Raw genomic sequence first — 27,302 nt, forward strand, 5'->3', positions numbered from 1 at the left:
CCATGGCTGTCCTCCCTTCCCCTCTCCGGTAGAGGTTTAGGAGCAAGAGACACAGTAACACAAGATCTTGAGAACTTCGGGGGCACTCATGAAATGGGCACAGTAGAGGTGAGAAGGAAGCAAAGGTCTGGAAGGAGCTCCACGTGGAAATGTAACATCACATCCAGTGACAGGGCTCCATTGACTGGTACAAGCCTGGGTGGAGCAAACAGGTGGGACCTGGTGGTGGGAGGCAAGTGGTCAGAAGCTCACGTGACAGATGTAGGGCGTCTCACTGGATGACGGCCGGGCCAGAGCAGGAATGACTGCAGCTCCCAGCCTAGGACAGGGCTTCCCCCTTGGGCCCCCAGGGCCGGCCATGGGACAGGAGAAAGCAGCAGCAGATAGCGGGGAGACAGAGCTGTCCAGTGGAGGACAGCAGTTGGGAGAAAGGCTGTGAAGTCCAGCTGCAGGACGCCAACTCAGGAGTGTTCTAGTGATATTGTGAGCACAGAGCAATACAATAAGACTGTGTGAGCGGACGAGGAGTCCCCCGGGTGCTTAGATCACCTTGCTACTGGAATTGTTAAGATCGGAGCCTGGGTCCTGGAAAACCTAAAAAGCCAGGTTTGGCCAGGCCCTGCCAGCCATCTTCAATAGGCCACCTGAACAAGTCACAGTGAAACAATAATAAATAAATGAAGTGCACTTGGGAGGCAGAGGTAGGCAGATCTGTGAATCTGAGGCCAGCCTGGTCTACTGAGTGAATTCCAGGACAGCCAGGTCTGTAACACAGAGAAAACCCTGTCTCGAAAAAACACATTTAAAAAAAAAAAGAAAGAAGAAAACAAAACAAAAATAACCAAAAACTAACCAACCAACCAACCAAACAAACAAACAAGCTAAAAACTACAAGCCAGACATAATGGCACAAATTTTTAACCCTGGTACTCAGGAGGTAGAGGCAGGGCAACCTCTGTGAGTTCGAGGCCAGCCTGGTCTACAGAGTGAGTTCCAGGACAGCCAGGGCTGGTGGAGACCCTGTTCCTAAACACAAACAACACATTCAAGTGTCTGAGGTCCTTGTTAACTGTTTTCACCACCCTGCCACCATAGGGCGCAGAGTTTGCTAGGAAGATCTTTTGAAGGGGAGATCAGGAGTTGCCTGAGGCTTGGGAAGGACAATGGATTAAGCATGAAGAAACCTATGGTGCTGGTGAATGTGTTTTACAAGTACCTTTTTAGTAGAAGACAGACATTTGAATTCACTCAAAAGAAAAAAGAAACCCTACACTTAGCATGGTGAATTTTATGATAAATCATATGCTAACAAAACTTCTAAAACACAACTAACCCTCTGGGGTTGGAGCCTCACCCCCATACACACATCCGTGTGATTGTGTGTGTGTGTGTGTGTAAAACACTAATGTTGGTGAATCACTGCTCCAGAGAGACCACTTCAACTATAAAAATAAAGCGACAGGATTGGCATTCAGTTGGCCCCTAATACTGATGCATACTGATGCGGTAGATGGTGAAGCCAGTTATGTCCCCTAAAGGGATGGAGACACAGTGTGTCCGATGTACAGCCCAGATTCAGAAAAGACATGACGGGGCTCAGACAAGTGTCCAGATGGACTCTCCTCACTTGGTGATTTTAGGTATCTCACACACCATATGTGAATATTCTCAATTAAACACCTCTTCCTAAACCCACTCTCCTTAGTAAATAACACCTGCCTCCCTCACCCTGCATAGCCACAGGCTGTTAGCATGAGGTTGTTAGCAAGTGGCATTATCTCTGACTTTCCCCCAGTAACGGTTTCAGGACAGGCCCTAAGTTATCATGTCTCCCCAAAGGTTTCTCTGCCACCAGCCTCACCCCATCATTTTCTACCCATACATGAGATACTGAGTCACTATCCTCACAGGTAAACATGACCACACTGTCCCTGCTAACTGCCTGTGGTGGCTTTACCTCTGTCAGTAAGAAACTATCTTCGAGCACTTGTGACAGAAATTGCATTGTGTTACCTTAATCATATAAAAGCTTCCTTTTCATGCACGATGAGCAATGCCTGTTGACCTGAGCTCTGTCCCCACAACCCATGTAAAAGTAGGAGAGAACATACTCTACAAAGCTGTCCTGTGTCCTCCACACCCAAGATGTGGCATGTGTGCATCCTACACACACACACACACACACACACACACACACACACACAGACACATATACAAAAAAGCACCAATTTTCTAGTGATAACTACTGGTAACTTCCTTTTGCTGTTTGAGTTTCCACTGACAATTTCTTATCTACCTTACAGCAATGTAATGTACACTTATAATACAAATATGCAGAACCAACTTTTCATTTAGTGAGGCCCAAGTTCCTGTGGTGACTCAGGCTGACAATTGCTCCACTCAGGTGCCTTTGACGGACAGCTTGACCCAGGATGACAAAGGCACTCCTGAGAATCTGAAAACAAGCTGGGGACATCAGGACAGAGAGCTTGTGCTATGTATGCTTCATGGCCAAGATGCCTAACTACACATCTAACACCTAATTCATCTGTAAACTGCTAATCCAGGCTATTTATTCCTACTTAGCAATGTAAATTTATTTTGTTTTCTCCATTACGAGCTTTCAAAAATGCCTCAGATACTTCAAGCCTCTTTGGTGTAATCTCAGAGTGTTTTAATTGGTTGGACTTTTTTTTTTTTTTTAAAGAAACACTTATTTACATTTAAATGTGTGCAGGTAGGACAAAGGCCACATCTGGCTGTCTGGGTTGTTCTCTAGTCCTGAGTGAAGGGACTCTGGCCGGCAAGCATGGCTCTCCCTGGCAGGCCCTGCCCTTCCCCCTGTCCCTCTGCCTTGTTAAACTTGCTGAAAACCGTTAGATAGCATTCCTGAAGCTCGCCACCAAGCCCTAGTCCCTTATTTGGCCGCTTCCTCCTGCTAAGGCTGACTACCAAGGTCCAGCAATCAGAAACTCCCTTTGGCTCGCCTAATTAGCATGCCAATTAAAATGAAACACCTCATCCTAACCCAGGGTTCCGCCCTTTACCTTTATAAATGGCCGTTGCCTATGGGCCATGAGTGTCTCCCCTCTATCCAGAGGCAGTCCTTTGTCCCGCTGGGACAGACACCTTTCCCTTTTCCCTTGCCTATCTCCTTCACCCTGTGTCCTAGCCCATTCTAACACAGGCCTCCTGTTTTTCTCCTCTTAAAAAGTATACCTGCAGGGCTGGAGAGATGGCTCAGGGGTTAGAAGCACAGACTGCTCTTCCAGAGGACCTGAGTTCAAGTCCCAGCAAACACGTGGTGGCTCTGATGCCATCTTCTGGCATACTGGCATACATCACTGTACACATAATAAATACACATCTTAAAAAAAAAATGACACCAGTCAGGTCACTGGCTGCTGTAACTTTTCTTCCCCACTTAATAAAGGGTCTCTGTGAAAACGGGTGTTTGGGTGTGGTTTGTGTCTAATCCGGGTCTGGGAGGGAGCCCCCAGTGTGCAGGGATTGGGGGTGGGGGCCCCAGTGAGTGTTATCTGTTCCTCGGCATTAGAAGATAACACTATCTTTGTACATTCTACCTTTGGAGTTTTACTTGATCCTAATATTGTTCTGTAATTCAAATAAAAAATCCTTAGGAAGAGCAGGAAGGCCCCGACGACAGTCCCTCTGTGCTTTGTGATCTGCAGACTTACACAAAATCTACAAATGACTGAGAACATTGGTGTAAAGGGGAAAGGGCTTGGGGCCCAGAAGGAAAGTGTTCCCTTGGAAGCTTCACCCCAGTTGGTAATGTCTGGGGACACTTTCGTTTGTCACAGCTTGTTTCTTGTATGTAGTGAGATGAAGCCAAGGATGCTACTAAGCATCCAACAACACACAGGGCAGCTGCCATAAATGACCTAGCTGAAAAAATCAACAGTGCAAAGGCCATGTAACACAAATAACATATCTAGTCACTACAATCCAGCAGTCCTGTTTTAGGAGGAGAGGGAAGTTTCTAGGTTGGGGGTACCTTCTTGGCTTCATGAGAGACATGCTGTCTGAGGAAAGGTACAAGTCCTCTCCACCTGTGCTGGCGACCCCTTTGGGCAGGTCCTGGGTAGGGGATTCAACTCCTCTAACCCTGTGGAATGGGAAGCCCTCGCCTGGCTTCCCAGGACCAAACAGACCACTCCAGCCCCACCTGAGTGTTTCAAGAGTGGCAAGCATTGTTTGAGGGAGGCCCTTTGTACCCATAGCCTGCTCTCTCGGCAAGTTTACAAAGAACTGAAACCCAACTCTAACTTCCTGGAACCCAAAGAAAGTCTGGCTTTGGTCAAAGGCCGTTTGGCTGGGGTTTGTGCTTATGTAATTCTCCAGTATGCAGGCGAGTTATCTGGAGAATACAAATAACGATGGAAATCACAGATGTGTATCCCTTCCATCTTACACAGACTCATCAAACAACAGTGTTAATAAAGTTTTCTTTCTTTCTTCCTTTCTTTCTTCCTTCCTTCCTTCCTTCCTTCCTTCCTTCCTTCCTTCCTTCCTTCCTTTCTTTCTTTCTTTCTTTCTTTCGGGGAGTAGGGTTTAGAGACAGGGTTGGTTTCTCTGGTTGGAGCCTGCCCTGAAACTAGCTCTGTAGACCAGGCTGGTCTCAAACTACAAGAGATCTGCCTGCCTCAGTCTCCCAGTGCTGGGACTAAAGGTGTGGGCTACCACCGCCCCCTATAGTTTTAAGCACAGCCGTCATGGGGCAGGATGTGTGGGTGAAGGATGAAAAGCAAGCATGGAGTGCCCAAGAGAGAATGAGAGCTGGGAGCCTCTCACCGGAGAGAGGGGCACCGGGCCTGCTGGGCTCTCACAGGAGAGAGGGGCACCGGGCCTGCTGGGGGCCCATTCCCTCTGAGTTTGGCGTGACTGTCACTGCCTTGAGTGTGACAGCTGTGACTACTTCTCTTAGGCCCTCCCAATTAACATTTACTCTCGGAAGGGGTGAAGGCTCAAGAGGCCTCACCCTCTCTGAAGGAAGGTAGGTAGGTTGCTGGCAACAGCTGGAAGAGGGAGGCTCCTCTGTGGCTTGGCTGTCTGGGTCACCTAGGCTCTGGTAAGGAACCCCAGTAAACTTATTTATTCATCTCGCTGCATTGGGGGAATTACCATTTCTTTGGTTTGTCAGTACTCGATCCGTGGTAAATATAAATAAGACTCCGTGGGAAAAGTCACACAGCAGAGCCCAGGGGTCTAAACAGGTAAGTGTACCCCAGTGTGGCCAAATAACCTTCTTTTTCTGTCTCACCCTGAGCTAGAGTTGGGTTTCCGTATTTCCTAAGGATCCTGCCTCCCGATGGCAGCAGGAAATGCAGATGTATGTATGTATGAGCTCTTGGGGGACCAGGAGATTTCAATCTTAAAAAGAAATAAAGTCTAGATAAGAATTCCATCTCTTTCTGAGGCCCTTTCTTAGCTACAGGAACTCCTATATGTCTTTATGGACATTTCTGAGGGCAATAAAATATATTGTTGATGCCATTTCTTTCTTCCTTCCTTTCTTTTTCTTCCTTCCTTCCTTTCTTTCTTTTTGAAAGCCGAAAAAGTAATTGTACCCTTTGCTCATTCCATAACATTTTATAAACATTTTTCTCGAAACACTATTTCACCTGTTGCATGGAGGTATCAAAAATGACTTCCTCAGGCATGGTGTCCTCCAGGGCATGGCTTAAATCGACAGTAAGGTACGGGCGATCCCTGAGAACTACTCGGTTGCCATTTTTGGTGTCTTAAGTAGAGACCTGTCAAACAGGCAAGAGAATAGAGAATTTAGCTGGGAATGTTGGGGCAGACGAGCTATCCTAGTTACTGGGGATCCTGAGGAAGCAAGGTGTCAAACTCAAGTCCAGTCCCTATCTAAAAAACAAACAGAAGAGGAGGAGGAGGTCTTTAATCCCAGCACTCAGGAGGCTGAGGCAGACAGATCTCTGTGAGTTCGAGGCCAGCCTGGTCTACGGAGAGTCCCCAGAGACACAGTGGGCTCTCGTCTTAAACAAACTGAAAAAGGAAGAAGAGGGATGTGGCTAAGTGCGGCGGGGAGGTCTCCAGTCGAATCCCCAGGACTAGGAAAATAAAGGAAAACAGAAGCCGTCAGGCGCCGGGGAGCGGGGAGCGTGGGGGCGGGGCAGGCCGGGCTCTGCACTTTTAACGCTCGCGAGGGGACGAGGTCGGGACGAGAGCACCGGACACTACGCCGAGCGCTCACCGGGGTCCCCCACGCCCGGCCCGAGCGGCTTCGGTCCTCCCGGTTCTGGGTGTCCGCGGGGCGGCCGCGCCATCGACGCCACAACAGCGGCTTCCCCGCGCCGCCTCCACTCTGGAACTTTCCGGCCCGCCCGCGCTCCCCTCAGCCCCACCCCCAGCGTGCCCCGCGGCCAAGGAGCTCCGCGGGCGACGATTGGTCCCGTGCCAGGGTGGGCGTGGCCAGGCCCGGGCGTATAAAAGGGCGGCGGCGCGCGGGCCTCGGTTTGCCCCGGCGTTTCCTGCGGCGGCTCCCGCTGTCGCCTGGCTTTTTTTCCCCCTCGCCTCGCCGTCCCCGGTCCGCAGGGTCCCGAGGCCGCCGCGCGTCTCCTCGCGAAGCATGGCGACGAAGGCCGTGTGCGTGCTGAAGGGCGACGGCCCGGTGCAGGGCACCATCCGCTTCGAGCAGAAGGCAAGGCCCGGGGCGGGCGCGGGGTCGCAGGCCGCGGGGACGCCGCGCACCCTGCCGGGGAGCCCGCCACGCCCCCGCCGCGGCCTGCGCGCCGCTCGGTGCTGAGTCACCGCGGCCTCGGGCAGGGGCTGGGAGACGGGGAGAGGCCGGGGCGCCGCGGGAAGGCTTCCCTCCCGGGCGGGTCCCTGTCGGCGCCCCGGAGCGGCCAGCCCCGCCCGAGAGAGCCCTGCAGGCATCCGCTAACCGCGGCCGGGGCTGCTGCTTTTCCGGCGTCCCTGTCGCACGGGCTCGGCTCTGCGGCCACCGGCTGCGGATCGCGCCTGTGGCCTTTTGAAGCCGCGCCCTGGACTGCTGTGTGCTAGGACCGGCACGGGCCGCGCGCGCGAGGGAGAGAGAGGCAGAGAGGGGGGTGGGTGGCCTTGCACAGTCGTCCATTGCTTTCCTAATCTCAAAGCTCCGGAAAGAGACCCCGGCCGTGGGTGTTTTCTAGGGCGGCGAGCTTCCGAGCGCCTTTGGAGTAGTGTGGAGGAATATTTTCGGGAAATATTGTCAGTAATACTGCAGAAACACATGCATGCGTCACAGGGGAGAAATTTGAGGCGAGATTGTGTCCAGAGCCTTAGGGAGGTTCCCACCTGCAGGGAGATTTTTGTCGTACTTAGAGCTTGGTCCCGGGAGAATGTTTGATAAATGGATGGTGCGCTCTAGAACGTTTTGCATAAACGTGAGAAGACAGACACCGAAGTGAACGTCTGTCTTCCTTTACAACCGAGAACGTGAAATTTAGTTTGTTTCAGCAGTTGCTTTGGCGTTTGAATGCGTTTTCTTCTCATTCTGTGTAAGGTTTTTTGCTTTTGCCTGTTTTTTTTTTTTTTCCCCCTTCTCTCCCTCCTCCACAGGTAACTCAACACTGTGAGAAAGGGCTTCTTTTCCCTCCATGAGCTGGGGGAACCCTAAGTAGGGGTCCACCCGAGTCCAGTCCGATTCCTGTCATCTCCCAGCAGGAACATCATATGGCTGGTGCCCTTTGTACTCCACAAAGACAAGACCCTTGGATAGTTAAACATCCTAGATTGGCACTTGTAATAACTTGGCTACCAATGCTGTTTGGTTTAACCTGTTGCCAAGTTTCTCAAATCAAGAATGTCTGCCCAAAGCCCCTTCTTTTGTTGAAATGGTTGGGGTTTAAAAACAAGAGAAAGGTCTCAGCATGTGTGTTTCTGATTGCAGTTGCTTCTTGATTGTCCCTCTGTTGACACAGGCTCTCTGTAGCTATACTAATTTGAATTTTGGATGGAACTTTACCCCACAGTTAACCATCACCACACTACCTAGATGGTGGCTGGTGACATTGGCCTGTATTGTTATTGTCCTTTCTCTTTGTAAAGTGGGAAGTTCTCTAGATTTGAATGTCTAATAAGATGGTTTTTTTTTTTGTTTTTTTGTTTTTTGTTTTTTGTTTTTTAGTAGCTCTGTTTAGACCCTGATGGACCCCCTCAGGCAGTAGGAATGATATTTCCTGGCTACTAAATAAAAATAAGGGTACTGACAGGAACTGAATGACCACCCCTGAGTGCTGAGTGGAGAGCCAGGGTCCTGGATTACCCCCTTAATTTTGTTGTTCTGCTAGTAGCTTTTGAAATGCTGTTGGGCCCAGGAGCTTGCTGACATGGCATCTGGTAGCAAGTGTTATGAGAAGATTGACAGGGAGAGATGCCTAGAGCTAAGCAGGTGGAGAGTCACCTTGTAGGAAGTGGGTACACCTGGGTTTGGACATAGATTTTTGTTGGGGGGGCATTAGGCTTCATGCCTTCTACTGGGACGAGTAAAGGTGTAAACTAGCAATTTCCTTTGTTCAAAGCATTTGCAAGCCAACGTGATCATTTATTTATTTACCTTTTTCTTTTTTAAAATAAAGGCAAGTGGTGAACCAGTTGTGGTATCAGGACAAATTACAGGATTGACTGAAGGCCAGCATGGGTTCCACGTTCATCAGTTTGGGGATAATACGCAAGGTAGGTCTGGTGCTGTACCTGGCTGACCAGCACATAGGACAGAGTCAAGATGCAATAGCTAACCATTAAGAAAGAAGAGGGTTTTTTTTGTTTGTTTGTTTTGTTTTTTAAAGAAGTTAACGACTTAGGTCAACTTTGAGGAAAATAGCCACAAAAGGTAGTGTTTAATTTGTTATGTGCAGAAAGGAGTTTTTTTGTTGTGATAATGTCTTAACTTTAAAGCACATAAACAAAAAAAATCACACTCCTGCTGAGTAATTTTTTGAGGTGCTTGGCCCTGGGGGTTGAGGGTGGGTGTTTTAGGCCCAGTGTCTGGGAACAGCCCCAAGCCTTGATGTGAGCGTCATAGTGGGACAGAGTGGGGGGATCTGAAGGCGCAGCACGGGTGATTAGGAGAAGGATAGCTTCTCAGTTTGGGGTTAGAGTCAAGCCAGCGAGAAGCAGAGGGTTGTCCGTCTCTGTCTCCGTGACTCTGTTCTCTTTCTCCCCCTCCCTCCCCTTTCTAATAAAACTTCTCATTTAAAGACAAAAGTAGTGGGTTAGATTGCATTTAGTGATCTTGCCATGTTAGAGTAGTAATGGTTCCCAAACTTGTAAGAAGAGCCTCATTCATGTTGCTAGAGCTTTTTCCTCCTCTCCACTCTACCCCTGCTTCCCTCCCTTCTCTACGTAGCCCAGGTTGGCCTGAAAACTTGGGGTATATTCCAGTCTCTGAAGTTGGCATCCTCCTTTAGTCTTGTGTGTGCTGGGTTATGGCATGTATCATTAGAACCTGTGTATCATGTGTCATAATTTGATCAACATTTATGATCAGGTTTGACCCATTTTGATAATTACTAAAATTCCCCCAAGTTGCTTTGCCTCTGCTCTGATAGCTTTGATTTGCTAAACTCCTTTCTGAACCCTGCCCTGCATTTACTCCCTGAGCGTGGGTAGTTGTAAATAATGGAAGGCTCTGCATGAAAGGACTTCCTGCAATGTTATGGCTGTGGTTCCTAATGAGTGGCATCCCATGGCCCACATGAGTACCTCTAATAGTGGTTCCACCCCTCGAGTTGTGCAGGGCAGCAGCCTTGGCCGTGAAGTTCCATTAACAATGTGCCCGCCCCAGGTAAAGGACCGGTGGGTGAAATGCTTGGGGGCACGTGGTCTTGAAAGACAAGTGTCTTTGTCATAAAGGTGTGCTGCCTTCTTAAAACCCGAGATCTTTAAATGTGGGACTTTAACTTCAGAAGAGCCATTGAAGGAACCCGAGCCAACATGGTATGACACTCCATGTCTCTAGCACTTAGAAGGCTGAGGCAGGAGAATCACAGGTTGCAGGTATCCTGGGCTATAATAGTGAGACCCTGTCCCAAAACAAAAGTAAGGGACCAAAAAACAGAAAATGTGACAGCCTAAGGAAAGAAGGTGGCTTGAGAGTATAAGGCTATACAGCCCTCATGGTGTCCTTCCTGTTCCTGTCACCCCAGCACACAGCAGGCCAATGTTTGCTGTGTTGGAAGTTGTATCTAACTGCTGGTTTCTTGTGGATAGGCTGTACCAGTGCAGGCCCTCACTTTAATCCTCACTCCAAGAAGCATGGTGGACCAGAGGACCAAGAAAGGTGAGTGGCATGTTCCATAGGCATGAAGGTGCAGAGGCCACCTAGAAGACAGAATTCAGTGATCTCCCTACATCTGCTTTGTATTGGTTTTTACTCACACAACTTCTCCATCCCCCAGTGCTGGAATGTTTTTTTGGGGGGGTAAAGGAGTTGACAAATGGGGACTCTTAATGTGATTTAGTTTTGTAGCATTTATTGATGATGAATACAAGAGCCAAAAGGAACCAATACAGAAAATGTCAAGGATTAACAGTACTGTCACTAGCAAAGTAAATCATTATGTAACAGGACACTAGTGCAGATAAAGAAAGCTAGTTGAGACTCCATTTATAGGTGACCCCCCCGCCCCAAGCCCTAAATTTAAAGGACTGCCTTGTTTCTATACTGGAGGCCTGGGAGCAAAGCTTTGCTAAGTATGCCAACTCAGGAGCTGAGTTCATCCTTTGCTATAATCCCCAAAATGAGAAGTATATCCCAGACCATGACTCTTTTCAGAGTGTGCTTTTAAACATGAACTGTGTTCAGGTGTTTCCAGACCTCTGTCAGTCTGGAAAAGTGGTCACATCTGGTATGTGTTGTGCACTTGTAACCCACTGGTATGTGTTTGACTTGGTGACGTTTCCTTAGCTCTTCAACTGTGCTGATGTGAATGTAGATATGCCTGCTTATCCCCTGATGCTGTTCTAACATTAGGCACGTTGGAGACCTGGGCAATGTGACTGCTGGGAAGGATGGTGTGGCCAATGTGTCCATTGAAGATCGTGTGATCTCACTCTCAGGAGAGCATTCCATCATTGGCCGAACAATGGTGGTAAGTTTTCATAGAAGAACATATGTGGGACTTATAACATGGTTGCATACCTTTTTCCATGACTTCATGGTCAGACTATTTTCTAAAGAATCACATAAGTTGTTAAAAGAGTTCAGAATAGGAACAAAATTTTATTGGGTATGATAGTGAAGAGTTAATTTGCCTATCAGGTAAGAACACTGTTCTGCTGAGATGCAGTGAAAAGCAGGTTACATTTGATCAGACTGGGTCTACATTGAACAAACAGTAGTCTTGAGTTTAAAACAGCCAGATTTTCTTGCCATGATTTGCTCCCCTTAACAGTTAAACATTTCGTTGAGTGTAAAAATCTGCGATGGATGTCAGTATTCAGGTCTGTAGGTTATCATCGCTTGGTTACCATATGGGAGCCGTCTTCCCAAGTTACCCTCGGGAGCTGAGTCTGGTTCATGCAGAACAAGTAGTAAAGGCTCCTGCCCAGCTTGGGCAGCTACCTTTTCAGTAGGCACTTCCTTTCAGTTGACCCTTTATCCTTAGAATTTTCTTCAGCCCTATTGGTGAAGCAGAACAGTCATTTATAAATGTTCTAAAATTAAATTTAAAGTCTTGTTGCTAAATAAAGATATTTAGAATTGCCTCTTATTTAGGCCTATAGTTCACTGATGTAAGATTTTGGGCATGTGTATGTGTGAGGCTGAGATCAGCGTGTGGTCTGGTACAGTCACTTGGGTCATTAGTATTTCATTTAGAAACAGCAGCATTACCTAGCATTTAAAGGTAACGAACGGGTCTTTGTCACTAGCAAGGAGAACTTAGTTTCTGCTCCTAACTGATAGCATAAATACTAGCTTATTTATTTACTAATAGATTTGAACATTTTGTAATGTAAGTGGTCCTTTTAAGTCTGGTATTACTGGGAAGAGGTGCTAATTACTTGACTGCCCAAAGCTAAATGTTCTCAATTCTTTTCAAAGGTCCATGAGAAGCAAGACGACTTGGGCAAAGGTGGGAATGAGGAAAGTACAAAGACTGGGAACGCGGGCAGCCGCTTGGCTTGTGGAGTGATTGGGATTGCCCAGTAAACACTCCCTGTGTGGCTGAGACTCAAACTCATCTGCCATCCTGCTAAACTGTAGAAAAAACCCATTAAACTGTAATATTAAAAGTGTAACTGTGTGACTCCTCTTTGGTTGTTTTAAGGACTGGTAATGAGAACTGATTGATGATGCTCGGAAGATGTGTGTAGCTTTATAACTCACTGAACAAAAATTGATTTCCATGCATCTCTGTAGACTTAATTGCACATGGGCATTAAACTCAATTCTCATTCAAGCCTACAAGTAAACATGTATGACACTTGTTTTGAGCCTATTAACATATATAAACAAAAATTGGAAGTTAGCGCCATACATCAAGCATCAACAACAGACTGAGGTGTTGCTAACGTTCATAGTACTCCATTTTGAAAGGGTTTTGTGTGGTAGCTCAAACCAAATTTGATCCTAGAAAATGTGCTGCCCTTTGTTAGTAGCTTCACAGGAATTAACAAAAGCTCTTTGTTTAGATTCAGAGTATCAACTACTTTAAAATAAAAATACTATATTTAGATGTCATAATTTAGGAAAAAGCCCCCTAGTAACTTGCACTGAATTTGGAAAAGGCAACTATACCTGCTCTCCTTCCTAAGTGACTGCACCATCTGTTTCAGTGCTCTGGAAAACAGCAGCACTGGAGTTGTGAGGAGAGACCACGTGTGACTGCAGATTCTGACTGAACCCTGACTTCAGAGCATACATAAGCTGAAGAGATTGTCTCTTACTATAGAAAGACACCCTTTTAAAGGAAATCAATGTGATATCAGCTTGTACAAATAGAGCCTATCTGAAGGTCGGAGAATGGAGCTTGCCACTAGCTAGCCACAGAGGTGGAGGTCTGTACAGGTGACTATCTGGAATAGTTCATTAAGCTGAAATGTTTGTGACAAGTGAGGTATGAGCCATAGTTCTAAATTTTCCATATACAAGTCATTGGAGACTGCTAAATTGGAGAAGGGAAAACTTTGGTGTTCTAAAACTGTTCATAAGGAATGTGTTCATAAGTGGTTATGTTGAAGTTTGAGGTAAACATGTCACAGATTTCCTTAGAGTAGTTTTGATGTGTGGGATGACTCATGGCCGAGACTAAGCATGTGGTTGTATTGTTTAGTGGTTCGTTTCTCATTACGTTAGTTGGAAATGCAAGTCTGTCCTTGAAACCTGGGCACGGGATAATCAGGTGTATGTTTTCTCCCTGGAAGTATTCTAGAGCAAGAACTTAATCTCAGTAGGGTCAAAACTAAACCCTGAGACAGCTGCAGAAGTAAATCTTCCCATCATCACCAAGGCCCTGCACTTAAAACTCAAGTGAAACCATACAAAAAGAACTTCTCAGAACTAAAGCTAAGCCAACTTAGGGAATTTTTTTAACTTAGCATCTTGTGGTTTTAAAAAAATCACATTTTCTTATTTTTAGGGTATGTTCATGAGAGGAAGAGGAGTTAGTGTACTTCCAACACTTGGGTCCCAGCAGTCAAGCTGAAGCCATCAGGGCTGGCAGAACATTTCTTTACTGTCTGAGTCATTTACTTGTTCCTAATTTTAGGAAAAAACAGTGGTTCTCAATCTGTGAGTCACAACCCCCCCAAGGGGGTCCCATATCATCGGATATTTACATATACAGTTATGAGGTAGTAACAAAATAAATTTCATGGTTGGGGTCACCACAACACAAGGAACTGTATTACGGGGTCGAGACATTAAAAAGATTGAGTCAGGCGTTGGTGGCATATGCCTTATAGTCCCAGCACTCAGGAGGCAGGGGTAGGCAGATCTCTGAGTTCAAGCCTGGTCCAAGGAGCTAGTTCCAGGACAGGCTCCAAAGCAAAAACCAAAACAAACAAAAAACCAAAACAAACAAAAAGAGATTGAGAACTACTGTAAATAAACATCAAACTAACATCAAGTCCCTGATGCTAGACAACTGTGCTTTTTCAATACCATTGGTTTTGGCTTCAGATGCAGGAGCAGAAAATCGAGAGTACTTCTTGAGCTATTGTTGGAAATGGTAAATGCAACAGGCAAAGCTTACAAGATACGTTACACTGTACCTAGTCTATAAAAAGCTTTCTGGTTGCATACATTGACCTTGACCTCATTCTACACCTTGGAAATTTTAATGGGATGATTTATAAACAACATCTTCAACCTTCTAAATTAAGTAATGCCCAGGTAATCAGGTAATTTGTAGTATAATGCGTAATGTTAGAAATCCAATTATTTTACATATTAATTATAGCAACATTACCTCAAAGCCAACAGGGGGTAAAAGATCTGAACTGCAAATACAAGTTTCTTAGTTTAACATTAAGACCAATAACCTTTACCTTATGATCAAAATATTACGAATCAAAAGAATAAGACTTGTGCTGGCAAATACTACCTAAGTGTCTTCTTCCCAGCAAAGAAGTCTAACTTAGACTCCAATCTGTTATCAACAGCTCAAACTGATGGCTAACATCCTTTTCCACCTTAATGCAGAGCATGAAGAATAGCACACGTTAAAGTTTGTTACGAAAATAGAGTTTATTAAAAACATCCCTATTGTTTGAGGAGCTTTCACCGTTACCTTGTCTTAAATTAAAAAAAAAAAAAAAAAATAGAGAGCACTTCTAATTAGGATTTGTAAACTTTTAAAAGTCAAAACTTTTAAAAAGTTACAGCAAAAAAGGGTAATATATCTTCAGTATTTTTTGTTATTTTGTGGCTATTTTTAAATAGAAGGGAAGCAATCAAATTGCTTACAATCCCCACCAACTACTGTGGGGTGGTGCAGCAGGAGCAAATATTATACAGCATCTGTACACCTCAGCTCTACACCCCAGTGTCACTGTCACACTCTGTCACATCCAGTCTCTAGCGAGGAGCCTCTGCTGCCGAGCCAGAGTCCTTCTCGGGTTCAACGGATGAGGTAGCCTCAGCAGGTGACTCTTCGGAAGGTTTTACCACTGTGGCCATGGCCTCCCCCTTGTCAAGTTCTGAGACAGTGTCTAAGTCTCCCACTTGGCTAAGGGGAGGTTCACTGGCTTTGTTACCGCCCGCCCTGTCTGCCGTCAGCTCGTGCTTATCCCTTCGGCTTTCTTCCTTCTCTCTACGAGACTCTCTATCTCTGGAATCCCTGTCTCTGTCCCGATGCCCACTAGAGCGTCTGTTTCTGTCTTCCAAGTCTCTGTGCCTCTCCCGGTCAGGGCTCCTTCTCCCCCACTCTCTCCGTTCACGGTTACTATTATCTCTATCGTCACTTCGGTTCCCATACCGTTCCCGGTCATTTTCCACCCTATTTCCAAAAGATCTTCTTCCAAACCTTTCTTGGTCTCTACCTGAATTGAACTGCTGCCTGTTATCATTTCTAAACTGCTGTGGCTGCTGCTGCTGAGCTGGCTGCTGTGATGGTGGTGGCTGCTGTGGCTGTGACTGTTGTGGTGGCGGCTGCTGCTGCTGCTGCTGTGGTTGCTGCTGCCTTCCATCTCTGTCTTCTGGTCCTCCTGGGCCTGGTCCTGGGCCCCCAAGCCCTGGCATTCCACCAGGCCTAACAAAGGGGCCATGTGGTGGAAAGGGCCCTTTCATTCCATGAGGTGGGGGCATGGCAAAGCCCCCTGGTCCTGGAGGTGGACCTCTGTGCATCATGTGGGGCGGCATGGGGCGTGGTGGCATCATAGGAAACCGCTGCAAGTGAGGTGGTGGCATCCCGGGGGGGCGCTGCAGTGGGATCAGGCCAGGTCTGGCACCAAGAAGACCAGTAGACGGTGCCTGAAGCCCAATTACAGGACCGGGTGCAACTCCTTGACTGCCTAGAAGATCACACAAATGAAAATGTCAGTATCTATTTCTAGAAGTTGTAAAGAAATATACAATTCAGTCTTGAATCAGTCTCACTCTTGAATTCATGCTGAGCTAACCCATTAGCTAGGGTAAACGATGGGAGACTCACTATTTAGGGACCTAATACACACACACAGACCAAGAAATACTGAAAGAGGAAATTGTAGCATTGCAATTCTTGTCAGTCTTTTTCTCTAGCAGAAGTTGTTTTACCAACACTTATGACATTTAACAGTGTGCTAAGTCTCAATGAGATAAAGGCCTGTATTCACTGTCAGCACGTCTCTCAACCACGGTTTACAATCTGATTCCATGTTTTATGTGACTACTCTGAAGGAGAGGCTATAAGGCATCTAGACAGGCTTCATGTTCCAACTACTTCATGTAGCAGTTGTGCAGTATCCACCAGTATTCTAGGATCTACGACAATGACCCCCCCCCCACAAACTCGTTTTTCAGTGTTTTCTAAGCACTGTTTGAAAGGTCATCTACTAGGTCAACCAGAGGGCTGGACTATGTGGAGTCCTCAGCCACGCCCCTTCTCCTCTTCCAAGGCAGAGGCTGACTCAAGCCTTCCTCTCACTGCAAGATTCATGTACGTTCAACCCAGCCTTTACACAGCATGGAAACATAAGGATTTGTTTCTGTTTTGATAAACAGGCATCAATCACATCTATTTTTTTCCAAAGACAAAGAGCAAAAGTCACTATGATCAAAAGGTTATGTTGATACTAGAAAAGGCTCCAGATGGCAACAGGTAATATAGCAACAGCTAATAGTCACACCATTGCCCAAGGACCACAGAAAAGCCTTTGAGAAAGCTTTAGGTTATGACCATCAGCTGACAATGGTCAGAAGAGCCCGTGTGATAAAATGACACCACTAATTTTAGATTTACGGCTTGAGTCAACTTACGCCTGCCCATTGTAGAAAACTAGCAAGTCCTGCATATCCCCAAGTCTTCTATATGCAGCACTACTAAGGATGAACGAACATTCCATTTGAACTATGTGTGAGCCATATGTTTGGTCAGACTAAGCCATTCAATGTATGAATGCCAGCTTACAATATTTTTACTCAGACACTCAACCACATATTTACTTGGTTTCACTGTGCAACCTTGACTGTCCTGGAACTTGCTTCAGTAGACCAGGTTGGCCTTGAACTCACAGAGTGTTAGGATTAAAGGTGGTGCACCACCACAGCTCAGCTAAGAGTTACTTTTGATAGGCACTTAAGCGTTCAAAAAAGGTGAACAGTAGTGCCTGTAACTTAAAATGACAGTTCAGTGCCTGCTGAGGTGACTGTGGCCACCATTATTTCACACATTTTTTTTTTAGTAAGGTGATATTGTAGGACTAAGCAGGACATTTTAAATCCATGTTCTTCCAATACCAATTATGCTTTGAAGTCAAGTTTAGCAGGTGAGAACTTAAAGCTAACGACTAACAACATCAGCTTGTAAGGTGAGGAGCCCTGTGAAATGGAGAATGCGGCAAGGACTTTGAGAAGATCACTAGAAAACCCCAGAAAAATAAAAATAGAGACCACCAGCTGGGCTAAGCCTAATACTCAAGTGGCAAATGCAGCCGGTGCTTTTAGTGCACTGGGTTGTTAGGAAATGTCTGTTTTCAAGGACCAAGATGATTGGGTGCGTACTGTTACGGTGGTGTGGCATCTTCCAGTGCTAAGAACTCAAGACAAGCCTGAGAAATCAGTCAGGCTCTCGCTGGGAACTGGAGAGTCAGTGCTTAACCACCAAGCTGACTGCGGATGGAGGATGCAAGGCTAACTCCATATCACAGGAGATAAAATGATCTTTTACTAAACGTAAGCCACAGACCCTGGGACCACTTATTAATCCTCAATCTGATCTGAAGATGAGCAGGGATAAATCGGGCCAATACCTGCAGTAATCATGGACTGAAGTCTCCCATAAAGGACAAAGCAAAACACCTGCCCAATCTATTTCACACATGTGTTTCTATCTGGCATCCACTCTAAAGTATCATCAGCCAAACCCTTTTCATTTTTGTCATCTGGGAAGATGTTTGCGATGGTATGGCCTCTTGGGGCATGGAGAAACAGTGACATTTATAGGTCACATATACTACTGGCCCTCACTCAATGGATAACCTCAGCTCCCTGACCCCTATAGCTGCAGCTCCTTTAGCTATTTTTGCAGTAAAAATCCACTATGTCTGTAATAAAGGACTAATTCCGATGTGTCCGGTGAGCCCTTTAATAGGCACATGTTAACTTTTGCTAGGAAAGCTTCAGGCTTTGGCATTACACACCAGCGAAATAGAAGACACTTCAGGTGTAGAAAAGGTATGCAGGCTATACTTAGGTTTATCTGGAGTGGGCTGAGTTTTGTAGTTATAAATTAAAGAAAAACTAATTAATATACCAAAACTGTAATCATTGGATGATTAAAACATCCCTTCCTATTTCAGTAGCTAGATGGTGCCCAGATGCTGAGAGGGTTGGACTGACCATGTGTGGCCTGAACAGGCATCGCAGAAGAGGCCTGGGTTGGGTAAGAAGGAAAAGGCAGAGAAAATACAAAACCAGTGTGGGTAGGGCAAGGTGTGATGGAGGAGAAGGAGTTGGGAGCTTTTAAAACAGCTTAGTTAGCGCTCCAGTGAGGCAGTGGGTGAGCCATCCAAGGGATCCCAAGGGTTAGGAAGCTGACTAGGTGGGCCAAGGCAGTAGAGGCCTTGAGTGACATGATAAAGGACCTGGTCTTTCCGTACTTGATGGAGAAAACCAGGGTGGAATCCCAGACAGATGAATGATCTTTTTTGGTACGTGGTGCACAGAAAGCCAAGAGGATCAGACTATTAGTTAGGTTCTTACTCCCAAGAATCTCAGAATGACAAAAGGCTGAACTGGAGTAGGAGACCCAGAGGGCAGGACTGAACTCTGGGATGAAGAAAACACAGATCTCTGCATGGATGAAGGTGTCAATGCAAGATGGAAAATGCAGAACCAACAATTTTAGATGGACAAGAACTGTCTGACTGTAACAGAGCGCGTGGACAGCCTTGCAGGATGAGAGGCAGTAAATCCTATACAAATGGGGGTCTGCAGAGCAGAGCCAGTGTTAACACTGGCCAACACGGAACAAAAACAGCTCAGACCTGGGGAGATAACACACCACATACACTTAGAATTTTCTAGAAAACCAAGGTTTGGGAGCAGGCTGGGGGGGGGGGGAAATCCAAATGCCTGCCTGTAATCCCAGAACTCAATATGGAGGCAAGAGGTATGGTGGGCCCCAGCTAGCAAGGGTGAAGATGGTGGTGGCAACAAAACAATTACATAGTAGTTAAAAAAAAAAAAGGCCAGTTTCCTATTAGTCCTCACAATGGCAGAACAGATCTATGGAAAGGCTAAGGGGCAGATGTCAGGAGGTCACTCTCGACACCAGTGCACAGGCTGGGATCACACGGTGTGAAAAGGATACATATAAACACAAGGGCTTTCACCCACAGAGGGCATGAGACCCAAGGGGGTCTTTAAAGAGCAGAGGAGTCTCCCATGTGCAGGGGTGAGGGCCAAAGGATCTGCCCCTCCTCCTCTACTTGGCCAACCTGGCCTTCCATGGCAGGTAAGGGGAGCTTCATCACCAGGAATGCTACCCATCCATGCACCTCCTGAGACTCCCTCAACAACCTCCTTCCTTAGTCCTAGATTCTCTCTCAACACTGCTTCCTGGAAAATCCCCAACAACCGTTTGATATTCTTAAAACCTGTAGGGCTGGGGACATGATCACAGGGCTTCACACTGAACCACACCTTCAACCCCAATGCTTATTTAATCTGGGAGTTCCCCCCCCCCCCAACCCCAAGCATACTGACTGGCCCCCTTAGGAAGGGTTTTAACACGTTATTTCTCCCTGACCAGCAACCTTACATTTCCCAGTCAATTCACAAGCCCACATCCAGGGTATTTATTTCATAGGTTACTGTTTCTTCTCAGTCTACTTATCTGGTTGGCTTTAAGAAAACTTTAGTAAGATAAAACTCCATGTCCTATAATGTGCTCATACAAACATTTCAAGCCAATGGTTTTTGCATTCAGCATACCTTCACTATCCTTAGAAGCCTGATCTATTAACCATCATTTTCTCCTCCCCCAGCCCAGCCAGTTATTTTTTATTTCTGTGGACTTGCCTGTTAATCAACATAAAAAAAGAAAAAAAAAATCATACAATACGTAGTCCTTTGAGAGTGCTTCCTTCCACTTGGCATTTTTCCAAGGCTCATCCAAGTTGTTCAGCATGAGCAAGTACTTATTATCAAATAGTCTTCCATTATATGACCACACCATTTTGTTTTATTATACTTGCTTTTTGTAAAACAATCTTTTGCTACTTTCCCACCCAACCCTTAAAGCTTCAAAACGTACTTAAACCCTGGCTGTGGCTGTACAAAGGCCCCTTGCCCCTATTGCTGGATCCACTCTTAATCCTCTATTAACATACTGTATGTTACCCTCCCTTCTTTCTTGTACTAGGTTCTCCAGAATCACCCACTATTTAGGAATAAAAACTAACTGTTATTTTTTTTTCCCAGCATTTACCCCTATGTGTCCACATAAAGCAATACTCCCCAGGGATTTAAAAAAAAAAAAAAAATAATCTACACCCATTTCTCCACCCCCATCCTCTCCTGACCCTGCATCTGGTTTCAAATGCATCATTGCAATCAACGTTTTCTTACGGCACCCACAGCCTTCCTTTTGTTGAGGGCTGCTGCCACTACTCAGCACGTGAGCTGAGACTACATCTTGTTGCAGGCTCCAGGACGGCCTCCATTTAGATCTTCTTGCTTCTTCTACTTCCCGGGTTTGAGGGTTACATCACGAGCCATCACCGAGACTCAGGGGTTTTGAGCCAACAATGGCACTTGGGAGCTCATGTCTTCCCCTTTGCCTCTGCACAGCCTCTAGAGTATTTCCCCGTGTCTCGGCCTACTGGCTACATCTTTTCTCTACCCTCTGCTGAACAGGCTACCACATGGGTAGCCAGGCTCCCAACAGAGCAAAGTTACCTTGACTTCAGTTTTTCCAGCAACCGATTAATGTATATCAACTGCTTAGAGATCCTGCCAAACACATGTCCTTTAGCTATCGGCATCTTATTTTCAACTGTGAAAGGTTTTAAGGATTCTAGGGCTATGCCCATTTACCAACTGCTTCTGTAAGTCTCAGACCTTTGCCACACCCTTATCTAATGGCATGTGAATGGGGTGTATCGCTCTAGAATTTACCCAGTGTATTTGGCACAACCAAGTCACAGCTCCAACTACTCATGTACATGTGACAAATGTACACATTTGATGCTTTCACAGCACATATTAAAAGTGGGGTAGTCCTGGAGGGTCACAAACTGCGGTACCATCCAACGTGGCTACTGTTTTCTTCCCAGCCCCCGGTCTGTTCCTTATAAAACCCAGCACTGCTCCCCCCCCCCCCCCTGCATCCCCAGACTTCACAGATCCCCTACATCCCTCTGCCAGGCTCCCTGATTGCTCTGATCCAGCTCTGCCAGTCCTTTGTGGCTCCTCAAGGCACAGCTGCTTCTTAGTCCAGGTTCGCACTCGTTGGTGTGCCTGAAATGCCAAAGCTCAGTACTTACGTGGCTTATTTTCCTTCCTCCTCTACTCGGTTTCTTTCCCAATGCTACTTCCTCCAAATGCCCACTCTGGTCATCTTATTGATAATGAACGGCACATTTCAGCATCTTCAATGTCTTCACCCCCTAACATACCTCTACTGTCTTCTCTCTTCACTGAAGGGTTCCATTCGATAACATTAGTTTACTTATCCAAAGGAATAGACAGACACCAGAGACACATCTCATTTTGTTCATTATGCTACCTTCAGCAGCTAAAATGATATGCGGTACAGAGTAGGTTGTTTTCAGTAGACACGAGCCCTTGAGTGACACTGACTCTTGAATGGTGGTTGCTAAGGCGATGAGCCACCCCTGATGAGAGTAGAGGCTATGGATCCCAAATCTTTTCAATATAACCCTGGGAGATCCAAAGCTTAAAAACAAAACAACACAAAAAAAAAAAAAACCACAAAAAACAAAAACAAAAAAAAACAAAAAAAAAAAGAAGTTCTTTTTTAACTTCTTTTTCTTAATTGACATTGTCTGTCACTGTTGTTTTTAATTTGATTAACAGAATGGTCACTATAGTATTCTCATGGGGGGGTGGTCTTACACAGAAGGAAAATATCCATCAGCCTCCCATTTCTTCTTTATTTGTACTGCTGGGGCTCCAACCAAGGAACTACTGCGTACAAGTCAAGTGTACTGAACCACATCTCCCTCCAGCCCACTATCAATGACCCTTCTCAACCAATGCCTTCTGATCTGTGGGCAAACATATAAATATGTCTTTATTTAATCAATCAATCCTTCAATCCACAAAAGGCATTTTCTGTTTTTGACACCCTGCCTCAGGAAACTGATAAAACAATTCAATTGACCTTTGATTCCTCCTGCTAGGTTCACCAATTCATGGTATTTATCAACATTTACTTTGAGAACATTCCAATCAATGCTCACAGTGGACTGTGCTAGAAGCTGGTGGAAACTTATGGAGTTCATTGTCAGGAAAGGGAGAAAGCACATTCCATTTGCTGTCACAAACAGGACCCCTTATTCACCACCACAAAATCTCTCAGAGAGACTGGAGTCTCCAACAGTATCTAAGAGAGAAGGTACACTGAGATGTCTCATCTACTTTTAGCAAAAGGCACACTAATATATTAATTCAAGAAAAGAATTTCAAGTGAAGGCCAATCATCAGCCATCTTTAAAAAATGCCTTGGATTTTAACTACTTTTTAAAATCATTGTGGGCTACTTGCTAAGTGCTTTATGGCAACCAAAAGACACAACCATGACTTAGTTCTACTGGCTAATAAACTTGACACTCACAGTTAAATCCTATTAGTCAAAGTAATTTTCTGTAGACACTTTTTTTTTTTTTTTTTTTTAAGTGTTAGCTAGGAGTCTTACCTGAAATTCTTCACAGCGTTATCTGTGTCTCCCCAAACCTCTGGATTCCCAAGTTTCTATCGTCCTACTCTACTCAGAAACAAGCGGAAAGGCTCTCTTCAGCCTAGTGAACACCAAGAACTTCTAGCCTCAGGGGACATAAAGACGCTGTGTAAACACTTAGGTGCCACATAATATCCTCCTGTTTTGTTTGAAGTGCTTCACCTTCAGATAACATTGTATTCATGCATAAATTCATATCCTAAGCATATTTCTGTTGAGATTAACCATCGCTTTTGCATTATCCACTCCACCCACCAAACAACATTTTATATATTAAGCTGAAGACACTGTAAGGAATATTTCAAAGCCATTTCTATGTGACACTAGTGACTAGCGGAACAATATATTGCAATGTTTAGAGTACCAATTTTGGTCTTTTAAAACTTTCTAAAGAACACTCTTATAAGACAATGTCAAGAAGCTTTCTGGAATATCCTTCTAGCTTGTAATTTAATGTAACCATACTAAAGTTCAGTACAGAAGTATTAAAATGCATTTTTAAAAAAAAAAAAAAAAAAACTAGGCATTGTTCTTAAAAAAAAAAAAAAAAACAAACCTATAATTTCTCTCTCTACTTTTGTATTTACTATATTACTAGTATGTAACTAACGGATTGGTGTTCCCAATAGTCTAAGTGCTGTTTACATTACTAGCTATGAAATTTATAAAGTTCAAGAGAAGAGACTGAGCTGAGAAATCCAAAGCTAAACCATCAGAAATCAAATACCCACGTTGAAACAATTACCAAAATGCAGGTATGACTATTTTAGCGCTGCTAACTTAACGACAATATAAAATCAAAGGTACTTCAATAAAATTTATAACGCAATTTTATCTTCAGTTTGTCCTGAGGTCCCCTAGTCCGAGACCAACTCAAAGGCCTGCTGTAGCTACGTAGAGACTGAAGTATACCAACCCATGGGCCAGCAACTCCACTAATAGGCCATCAATGTGTGACTCTTGCTTTAAAACCGCCTGTCACTTTACAGCAAAGAAAAGTAACCTTTCACTTGTAAGGTTATCGTCACAAGTAAAATTGTATTTATAGACTTCACCATCTGCAGCGGGGTAACAAACGCAGGGAAGGTGAGAAGGTGACAGTCTCTCCATTTTATAATTAACAAGAAGTGCACGTGTCAGGAAGCCGCTTCACTTCCCAGAGGAGGGATTCACTCCACCTGGCAGTTTGTGTCTGAAACATACTCTGGATATCCTTGTAACATAGGACAGATAGGTAACACAAACAAACATCGTTTTTGTGTACTTTTTTATTGTTTGGAACACCAAAGTAACCCAAACTTTACATTTACAATTAACTTTTTAATAATATGCTATACATAATATTAGCAATACATAGCATACAACGGATCTGAAAGGCAAACATAAATGCTCATACAATCAAAAGGATGAACTGCATTGCTACCATCTTCTCTCCTAGATGACTGACAACTGTAGATGTCATCTTTAGCTTTGATAAAACCACTATTAGTTTCAGCTACTTTGGCTCTTTAAAATCTAGTAATAATGAATAATTTAAAAACATGATAAAGGCTTGTGTTCTTTCAAATTCAGGTTTTAGTTTTGTTTTGTTTGGGGGACAAAGGGGGACTTAGCTCAGCTCTAGAAAGAGGCAGTTATCTCCAAACTAAGGCCCAAACTTAAGTCTCAAGACAAAATTTCAACAGCCCCAAGGCACTCCACTGCCATTCCTTACAGTTAGTTCTCAATGTGAAATTTTGATCTGCTTAACATTTGGCAGGCTTGTGCTGCTTCAAAACTACTGGCACACGCTGGAAATGCGTCAATGATGCATTGCAAGAAAACTATTCGGACCTTCAATACTGGGTTGTGTTAGTAAGTAAATTGCTACTATGACTTAACATTTTCTGAGTAAGTCAAATAATGGAACGCAATTGCTTGTGATCTGGTCTTATCTTCCTTAAATGCACAAGCAATTATACAAAGATGGTTGTTCCAAAACACTTGCTTTCTACTTGAGAGCAAACAAGAGCTTATAATAAATCAGAGCCCAGAAGTGTCAGCACAGACTGGAGCACAGCACTTCTCTGGGTGTCCTGAGCACAGCTACGGTGTTTCTTACCTGTAATAGCACCCACTGTTCACTAAACGCCTCCCAGGTGGCAGTTTGTATGTTAGCCACTGAATCGCCACCACACCCTGGTTGTCGATGCCATCAGTGCTCCCTTACAGACGAGGAAATGGGGCTTCGGCATTAGCCTCTAGGGTTAAGGTGCTCGGGTCAGCACAGCATCTCCTTCTACAGACTCACAGAAAACATTAGAGCACAAGAAGAGAGGGAGCACCTAGTCTCCGTGTTCCCACAGGAGGACTAACAACACCGGCACCCAGCTTCCGATCCACCGTGATACATAATGTGATTCTTGCGTTCCTCAAAGTGGTGGAACTGTGATTCTTTTGAATAAATTCTCCTTTATTTGCACACACACACAAAGACAAAACAACAGCAACAACAAAGAAAAATACCTCACTTTAAAAAAAAAAAAAAAAGCTCACCCCTCTTAAGTGGACAGAGGTGTGTATGGGTGAGCACTTATTGAAATTCACTGGTGACACATATATCCAAGGAATACTGCAGGGATCAGATTCCTTTTTTGATTCTTGTGACAGATGACAGTGTAAGATGGCAACTAAAGGCAAGAGAGGAATGCTGGAATGGTGGGAATGTGAGAGGAAAGTACACTATGCCACACACATAGTGGAATGAGCAATGGCGGGCAGGTCAGGGGAGAAACCCTGTCACCTCTTCCAAGGGCTTGACTTATTTATGTAAAAACGATGTCAAAAACATTTTCATATTAAACCTTTGTAACAATAAGAAAACCAAAACTCATTTCTCTGAAAGGTCAAGATTTACGTGACCACCTTTTTTCAAGAGCTCTTTCTTACAGACAGGAGCTCACTACGCAGCACAAGCTGGCTCCCAACTCAAGATCCTTGGACCTCAGCCTCCCGAGTTCTTGGAATACAGTACCACAAGGCCCAGCACGTTTCCAGATGTCTGACTGAAGTCACACACAAGATTTTCCTTCTGTTAACTGAAACTAGACTATTCCACGTTAAAGTATTTATTTTAATAAAACAGTTTCCTTTATTATATCAAATTCTAAACCTTCCATTTTCAAATTTTGCTTTAAAAGTTATAGACAAAGACAATCAGAAGCGAAGAGCCCCACATTAAAGCTGCTCATTTACCTATCCCACCTCACTTATGGAAACCCTGATCTCTCCCGACCTTCCACAATGCGAGGGGAAGGACAGAAAGAAAGGTTTGTGAGGGATCGAGAACTACGCAGGAAGACTCACTGATCCTCAGCAGTGCTAGGCACCACAGCATAAATTTATCAACTTTGATTTGTTCCATGTTGGTGGCAAAGGTTAAACTCTCTGGTGGTGGTAAGAAATAAAGGGCATGGCCTTCAGGATTGGGGTAAACAGAGGCAGGTACTCACTCCAAACAGGACTACTTACAAGCAATGGTTACCAAACTCTGGGAGATCATGAAACCTTCCTACTCACTCAGTGAAGTTATAAAGACCAAAGAAAATGACAAATGTACACAATTCTCTAAGAGTTTTAGGTAGCATAACAACCATGGACATTAGACAAGATTTTGTTCCAAGCCAAAGATGTGTACAGGTGGAGAGGATGCAGAGAGCAAAGAGCCGATTAGAAAACTGCATCTGACTGAGGTTCTAAGGTTCTTGTGCAACTATATTAGAAATACAAAAGAAGCTGTGACCTGGTGAGGTGTGGCAATGCTGATGATGTGCCTCATTTCCCAGTCTGGTGCTCCCGTGCCAACCCCAAACAGTGGAACCTTTGAAGCAACGCTTCATTAAACAAACCATCTCCCCAAACCCTCCTCTAACAAACAGTCCTAACTTCACCGTAAAAAGAAACTGGCAGTTTTATGGGGTACCTGCACTAAGTAAAAAAAAAAAAAAAACATCAATACTAAGATTTTGGTGTAAAGTTCTATACCTGAAACCAATGTCCCACAATCCTACATCTCAGGTCAGCAACAGATTCTTTCCTAAAGCAATGTAAGAGTCTGAAAGCAAATGTACACACACGCACACACATGACCTCTGAAAACAAAATGGACTCATACTCAGAAGTAGTAACTTCCCATTAGGAGAATCAAATGTTAATTATACTTGGTGA

The 27,302-nt window shown here is 44.8% G+C and overlaps 2 protein-coding genes across 2 annotated transcripts in view; one reads left to right on the top strand and one right to left on the bottom strand.

Moving 5' to 3' along the window:
* The first annotated feature begins 6,549 nt into the window (after window positions 1–6,549).
* Window positions 6,550–12,270, top strand: Sod1 (superoxide dismutase 1). The gene is made up of 5 exons (XM_051191868.1): window positions 6,550–6,688; window positions 8,607–8,703; window positions 10,240–10,309; window positions 11,003–11,120; window positions 12,074–12,270. The coding sequence occupies exons 1-5, from the start codon at window positions 6,617–6,619 to the stop codon at window positions 12,179–12,181; spliced, it is 465 nt and encodes a 154-aa protein (XP_051047825.1). The 5' UTR covers window positions 6,550–6,616; the 3' UTR covers window positions 12,182–12,270.
* Window positions 12,271–14,700: 2,430 nt separating this feature from the next.
* Scaf4 (SR-related CTD associated factor 4) overlaps window positions 14,701–27,302 on the bottom strand; it is a 51,772-nt gene continuing 39,170 nt past the window's right edge. The window contains exon 20 of the mRNA XM_051191873.1: window positions 14,701–15,984. Within this exon, the coding sequence (XP_051047830.1) occupies window positions 15,050–15,984 (935 nt within the window). The 3' untranslated portion in view covers window positions 14,701–15,049. The remainder of the gene's footprint in view (window positions 15,985–27,302) is intronic.

The sequence above is a fragment of the Phodopus roborovskii genome, unplaced genomic scaffold (assembly GCF_943737965.1).
Source record: "Phodopus roborovskii unplaced genomic scaffold, PHOROB, whole genome shotgun sequence".
Taxonomy (NCBI): Eukaryota; Metazoa; Chordata; class Mammalia; order Rodentia; family Cricetidae; genus Phodopus; species Phodopus roborovskii.